The sequence below is a fragment of the Carassius carassius genome, unplaced genomic scaffold, assembly GCF_963082965.1.
Source record: "Carassius carassius unplaced genomic scaffold, fCarCar2.1 SCAFFOLD_85, whole genome shotgun sequence".
NCBI classification, from domain to species: Eukaryota; Metazoa; Chordata; class Actinopteri; order Cypriniformes; family Cyprinidae; genus Carassius; species Carassius carassius.
The window spans coordinates 152,501-160,000 of NW_026775108.1; the positions used below are offsets into that span (position 1 = coordinate 152,501).

At 38.6% G+C, this 7,500-nt stretch overlaps 2 protein-coding genes across 2 annotated transcripts in view; one reads left to right on the top strand and one right to left on the bottom strand.

Annotated features, from left to right (window-relative positions):
- bxdc2 (brix domain containing 2) overlaps positions 1–1,899 on the bottom strand; it is an 8,206-nt gene extending 6,307 nt beyond the window's left edge. The window contains exon 1 of the mRNA XM_059547362.1: positions 1,648–1,899. Within this exon, the coding sequence (XP_059403345.1) occupies positions 1,648–1,869 (222 nt within the window). The 5' untranslated portion in view covers positions 1,870–1,899. The remainder of the gene's footprint in view (positions 1–1,647) is intronic.
- Positions 1,900–2,952: 1,053 nt separating this feature from the next.
- LOC132136745 (tyrosine-protein kinase JAK2-like) overlaps positions 2,953–7,500 on the top strand; it is a 33,019-nt gene continuing 28,471 nt past the window's right edge. The window contains exons 1-2 of the mRNA XM_059547369.1: positions 2,953–3,010; positions 5,515–5,691. Of these exons, the coding sequence (XP_059403352.1) occupies positions 2,953–3,010; positions 5,515–5,691 (235 nt within the window). The remainder of the gene's footprint in view (positions 3,011–5,514; positions 5,692–7,500) is intronic.

Below are 7,500 nucleotides of genomic sequence, written 5' to 3' on the forward strand. Positions count from 1 at the left end.
ATGCATTCAATTTTATGATGTCCTCAGTGCAAAGTAATCAACTACCACAAGAAATATAAACCATTAAATGATAAAAAAAAACTTAAAATATGTTTTATGTTATAGATTATGCAAAACTGCTTCTAATCATACATAAATCATTTTTTTTTCTTACAGTTTTCTTCAATTACCGTGTCCCTGAAGTCATGACATTTATTTTTCCCACTGGAATTCAACTGTACAAACTGAGGTAAGCTTCAACTCTCACTAACTTTTTGTTTAGTTTTTGAAATGTTATCCTGCTTGTCCCACCCTTAAAGTTCCACCCTCTTCGGCTATATTATGGAGAATGTTCGTCCTATCAAAAAAATGTAAAAACAAATCTGACATAGTTATAAAAATTCTGTTAATCTGTAGAAGGTTAGCTAGCTAAATGTTGTTTACTCAAATTTAGCTCAAAATATTCCACCCTGTGGAAATTCTAATAGAATAAATAGTATTTAGTGTATATGGCAAATACATGTCTGTCTATATATATATATATATATATATATATATATATATATATATATTAGATATTGTGCATCAGAATCCTTAAACTCCCAGGTCAAAAAAAAAAAAAAAAAAACATCCACTAGGCTGACCGTGGAAATATTTAAAAATTTAATACAATTAACGCAGCATCCATTTTTTTCCATCATAATAAAAAACAAAAAATGTCATCACTGTCCATTACTGTTCCTTGTGATGGTTGTTTGTTAATCTAGTTAATCCAAATGATTTATAAAATCTTTATTTTTAATCAAATATATATATATATATATATATATATATAAAATAATTATGTCTGTCCTCTCTAATTTGTAATTATGTCTCTAGCCATCTGAACAGATAATTGTTTTGTCACCATGACGGATCGTGATAAGGAACCACATAGCTATTTTTTGTGTCCCTCCCCCAAAGGAAATCTGGATTATTATTTATTTAACTTTTTTTGGTATTGTTTTGAAACAATATTATAAAGGCGCAGTTCCACACATTACAGATGGGAAACTGCAGGACAATCACGGAAAGCTTGTCCACCGTTAACGAACCTGTTATACTCTGCTCCACCCTGTTAGACAAGTCATTTTAAATAATTTCACAGCAACATTAAATGTTTGATATACTTTCGTCTTATTTTGTAAGGTGAGGAACACTAACAGCATATATGTTTTGGAGCAAAATGTGGTATTATTTACAGCCCAATTGGCTAAAATTGGCACAAAAAGTACCCGTTCTTAAAAAGACATTCTATTCATCAATAATTGTTTTATTGTTTAAAAAAAAAAATCTGACATAAGGGACATATACAATCCAAAAAAAAGCTCATTATTAACATTTACATTATTAACATGTTGTAATATCTAAGTTATCTGTCCAGGGTGGAATATTTTCATGGCCAGTGTCTGAACAATCTAGTCATAATTATTCTTTTTTAAGCCCTCGAGCTTGACCAAAATCCATTCCTAATAGTTAAACATCTCACTAATTTGGTACAATGCATAAAACATAAAAATCATGTAACGTTAACTTATTTTCCAACACTTATGAAGCCAGAATGTTACAGGAGTGAGCCGCGTGTTAAACTGCGCGTGGTGTGTGTGTGTGTGTGTGTGTGTGTGTTACCGAGCTGACGGGCGGCGGGACGCTGATGATGTTTTTATTCGCTTCTTCTTCATTCTCCGGGGTAAACATCACGGTCTTCGGGTTTTTCTCGGTTTGTGGCGTTTTGTTCCCGTTTAATTTCGCTCGTTTCGTCTTGTTTTGTGCCGCTCGCTCCGCTGCACGTTTCTTTCCCCGCGCAGCCATCTTTCTCTCACACGTCACCGGAAGCGGAAACGTGCTCATCAGACAAGCGTCGGCTCTGCGCAGAACGATCAGACATCAAAGTACCGTGAGAGCGATACATTTCTTAAAATTTCTTCAAAAGTAATTAATTAATAGTTAATTGCACCCTTTAAATTGTGTAATTAGACTAAAAAGAGAAAGGGAACCCCATTGCAAAAATTATTTCAAATAATTAATAAATAACTACATAAATTAGATTAGGGTCTAATTCCCACTATTAACTAACTATTAACTATATATTTTGCCTCCAGTACTCCTAATTACTGTTTATTAATGCTCAGTAAAGTAGTTATTGAGTTTAAGAGTTGGCTAGGATTAAGGATTCAGAATTAAATCTAGCAGAATAAGACATTAATATCCCAGTAATATTCATGCTAATAACCAACTAGTTAGTGGGAATTAGACGATAATTTGGGTTTGTTTATATCAGTTTGTGTTCTACTAAAGAAACAAAGTCACCTACATCTTGGATGCCATGGGGGTGAGCAGATTAACATACAATTTTAATTTTGGGTAAACTATCCCCAAAGAGTATACTCTTTGCTATCCCTTTAAGTCATTAATATGCGATGACGTTGAAGCCCCGTCCACCGACGCAACTGCGTGCGTGCGCGCTCCCGCGGCAGCTGAGCTGAGACGGCTGAACCCAGCTGGGTCTGTAGCGTCTCTGGATCCGGATGAGGCTCGGTTCTTTCGCCGCTCCGCAGTTTCGGTTCGGTTCGGTCTCCATGACAACAGAATCAGCGAAGTGACTAACACAGACAAACAAACCCAGACCCGCGAGGTTCGGTTCGTGTTTTGTTGATGTTGCTGTCTGATGACTTTGTGCGCTTGTACGGAAAATCCTGTTTGTGTTTCGCTCTGAATCGGGTGGTTTCCCCTCATCATCACACATGTGGCCCGTTTCTTATATGATCAGGGTTTGTTGTGAAGTTTCTGACCGCTGGAAGTTTGCAGCTTCACACATGTGTGTGGTTTGAGTTTGACAGGACAGGAGTGTCTTAAAGTGACAGCAGCAGAGTCCTGCTTCAGTGTGAACGCAGCACCGGAGTCTGGAGCTGATTACTGACTGTAGATGTGAGGATGGAGATCAGACGGCTCTTCTCAGGTCTCAGCTGGACTCCTGGATCATCTGATCGGGGTCTGTGGAAGTGAAGAGCAGGTGGAGCTCAGAAGTGTTTCTGGAGTTAGGCTTGTTCTTCATGGCTGCTGTGTAATAACAGTGTTCTTCTGCAGATAACACAGCTGAGCGCTGCTTGATAACACTGCTGTTAATGTTTTCTTCCGTCTGTGTGCCTTCTTGAGACCGTTTGTCATCTTGTCATGAGCAGAACCGCTAGCAAACAGAAAGTGAAGAACAGCACGAGTCCTGAGCGAGTGAGACGCCAGAGATCCGGCTCCGCTGGGAAACACAGGATTTACTCTTTCATTCATCACAGGTGAAACCCTAACCCATAATATAATTAAAGTGCTCTGTTTTTGCTAAATAATTGTGTAATTAATACACTAAAGATGATTCTTTAGTACTTCTTAAGATAAACGTAAGATCATCTAAATTTAAATTAAAATAAATTTAAAAATTTAAATGTAAAAAATTAAAATTAAAATTCAATTTATGCATTTAGCAGACGCTTTTATCCAAAGCGATTACTTCATCTAAGTGTACTTGACTGTGCTGTTTTGGGACACCATCATAAAAATGAACTACAATGCACTTGTGACATACTAGCTCTGTATTTAGAAATGTGTTTAGTCACCACTTAAACCATCTTTAATACACTCAAGTGTGCTACACGTGCACAGTTGAGTACACTTAGATGATCTTACGTTTATCTTAAGAAGTACTAAAGAATATATTTTAGTGTATTAATCTAAGTTATTAGATCTTCTCTGGTGTTTCTCTGTATAATAACATGCATCAGTGAATCATATCAAATCAGTAAATGACTCTCACTCACACAGAGCGATCAGAAACAGCTTCGTTAACGAGGACAGATCCTGTCGCTGGGTCAGTTTAACTGCAGCTTTAATGGAAACATGTCATTAACTTTTCAGGAAAAACCCAAGAGAACAGTGACTGTCACTCACACACACACACGATTAAATCACGCTCACTTTAATATTATGCACACTCTCTGTTTTCATTTCCTCTTTCTGATCAGTCTGACCACAGAAACACACAGATCCTGACGTCTGCATCAGATCAAATCGAGTGGGTTTTGTCATTGATTATTGTTGATGTTAAAGCAGACGGATGTCAGGACATCTGATGGTCTAATCCTCCTTGTTCTGTTGGCTCGTGTTTGTTTCCCAGAGTCTCGTTACAGTCGCTGTGAAGCTCCACTGACTCTCTGAAGGTTCATTACTCTACACATCAGCTGAGAACAAGTTTAACATGAACTACATGAGAGTGGAGCCACTGTCACTCTCGCTTATTTTAGTGTGCAGTTTCTGCACTTCGCCTTTTTTGCATTTGGTTTTCTGCTGCACAGCATCTGTGTGTGTGTGTGTGTGTGTGTGTATGACTGTAAAATGACATAAAAAAGTCAGAAATATTGAAAGTGTCACTGTGTGACGAGCAGGAGACAGATTTCTGATCTAATGCTTTATTTAAACAATGAACACCGTCAGACCCAGTCTTAACACATTACAAGTAATGCAAGTTACGTCCCAGATTACTTTTTCATGTTACTTTCGAAAGTAGCTTACTACTTCAAAACTAACAACAACAGTATTGGAGTTACTTCTTCAAATTAAGTAACGCATGCTACATTGTTTCTCGTGGACTGTCTGATGTTGAGAGAAATCAGACACAGAGACTGATAATTATTCATTTCACAGTTTAAAGTTGCCAAAAATATAACTTCTGTGTTTTTTTGTAATTAAAAAATAAATTACAAGCCAAGCCCAGGTGATAAAAAGTAACACAAAAGTAAGAAATGCATTACTTGCCATAAAAAGTAAGTTACACGATTAGTTACTTTTTGTAAAGTAATGCAATATTGTAATTGTAATATTGTATTTTAAAGTATATTTCCCCAGCAGTGTATTACACATAGGGGAACGTCCAGAAATGCCAAATCTTTTTTTCTTTCTAGAGCACCTTTATCAACTCATACTTGACCTGAAGTGCTGTGTGACACACGTAAAGTCAAACAAAATAAAAAGAGGTTAAATGTCAGTGCTGTCGTGGTTCATCATGTCTCTCCGAAGCCGCATGACTTTGAAGTGTTGAGCAGGATGTTCATGTCGCTCTTTATCAAACAGAAAAGACAGATAGTGATCAGAAACACATTAAAGAGATTGATGTGCTTCAGTTGAAGTCTTCTGGAGGCACACCATGATCTGCATTCACTCATCAAATCTGATCTGCATTTCGATCAGTCTAAAACACAAGCATGTTTCACTTGGTTGACATTTACTTTTCTCTCAAATACTTCTGTAGAAGTCAAACAGAATTTGATCCTCTTTCCCTCATCTCTTTAATGACATTTAAATATATGCAAATGTTAACCACAGGGTCAGAGTTTGAGTTAGTGTAGTTTTAGTGTGACATTTATGCATATGTTTCGGAGTTGAGACTTTTTTAATAATAAGAGTGTTATAAAAGCTGTTTTAAAGGGCAGACGGTGTGTTTCTCCTCAGGGGAGATCTACATGACTGTGTCTGTGAGCATGGATCCGTGTGATGAGCGTGTGGAGCAGCAGGTGTGTGGCGCCGCCCTGCTGGTGCATCTGTACAGAGACCAGGCGAGAGCGCTCAACTATCCGGCCGGAGAATACGTGACCGAGGAGCTCTGCATCAGCGCCGCCAAAGAGTGCGGTGAGTCCTGACCCATCCCACCAATTACTGACACACTTCAGACCAAAAATGAAAACTATATTTTTTATGGTCTACTCTATATTTCTAAGTTTGTGTGCATTGGGAATCATATTTTTCAAATGAAGCCAAAATATCACATTTTACATACAGCATACAGAAAATGACATGAACATGGCAGTGTGCAAATGGATAAAGCACAGCATACTTTGAAATCATGAGATTAATTTGTCGTGAAACTGAACTCTCCTCCTTTCCACATCCAACTCACACGGATCGAGAACACGCAGAGAACACGCGATCAGCCAACACTACATAACATCTCACAGCTGGACACAGCTGCACGGTTTGGGACATTAAATGTTTATTAGACATTCAAAGATCTGTTTAAATGATAAACAGCTGCATCTCAATAAATTAGAATGGCGTGGAAAAGTTCATTTATTTCAGTAATTTAATTCAAATTGTGAAACTCATGTATTAAATAAATTCAATGCACACCGACTGAAGTAGTTTAAGTCTTTGGTTCTTTTAATTGTGATGATTTTGGCTCATATTTAACAAAAACCCACCATTTCAATTCAATCTCAACAAATTAGAGTATGGTGACATGCTAATCAGCTAATCAACTCGAAACACCTGCGAAGGTTTCCTGACCTTCAGAATGGTCTCTGAGTTTGGTTCACCAGTGGTCCAGAGTCCTCTTTTCAGATGAGAGCAAGTTTTGTGTTTTATTTGGAAACCAAGGTCCTAGAGTCCGGAGGAAGGCTGCAGAAGCTCATAGCCCAAGTTGTTGAAGTCCAGTGTTAAGTTTCCACAGTCTGTGATGATTTGGGGTGAAATGGCTTTGAAAACCAAAGTCACTGCACCTGTTTACCAATTAATTTTGGAGCACTTCATGCTTCCTTCTGCTGACCAGCTTTCTGAAGATGCTGATTTCACTTTCCAGCAGGATTTGGCACCTGCCCACACTGCCAAAAGCACCAGAAGTTGTTTAAATGACCATGGTGTTGGTCACCAGACCTGAACCCCAGAGAGAAACATCGACCAAACAGGAAAACGTATCTTTACAGTCTTTACAGATAGAAGTATTAACATGTCCTGCCTTCTGCAGCGCATCAAAGCAAACAATACAGAACAGTGGAAGTATAACTGAAAGAGATGGCCACGGTTTACTGAACTGTGGACCAGCTTTGACTCGCTGCTGATTTGAATGGTGATGCAAAAGCAAGACACGTGGAAAAAACTTTAGAAATACATGAAAAACTATCAGTTGTGGGACTAGATTCAAGACCCTTTGTCTGCAGCTTGTTGTGAGGTGATTCTGGAGCAGAGCTGCTCTAAAACTCTGGTGTTTTCAGCGGAGAGTGAATTATGACCAACTACGCGTTCAAGAAATCAACAGATATGTCTGTGATCGTCTTCATTGCCTAACGCTGTAAACAGTAATTTTTCTAGCAGCCTGTAGAAGAAGTGTTTTACTGAGGCTTCACTCGTCACACAGTGAGCGTATCACACAGAATCATTAAACCTCATGCAGTCCTTGTCAGAACGATGTGAGAACTCACTGAAATGAGCTTTAATAAGCACAGCAGTGATAACTGACCTCACCACAGTGAGCTGTTACAGGGTTAGAGGAGTCTAACTGTGGCTCCAGGGTTGCTGTAGGCTGGTAAACTTCCTGTTACCACTCTTACCACTTCCTGTTTACCCCTCTGAGTGATAAGGGCCTAAGTGTGTGTGTGTGCATGCGTGTGTGTGTGTGTGCGTGCGTGCGTGTGAGTGTGTGTGTGTGTGTGTGCGTGCGTGCGT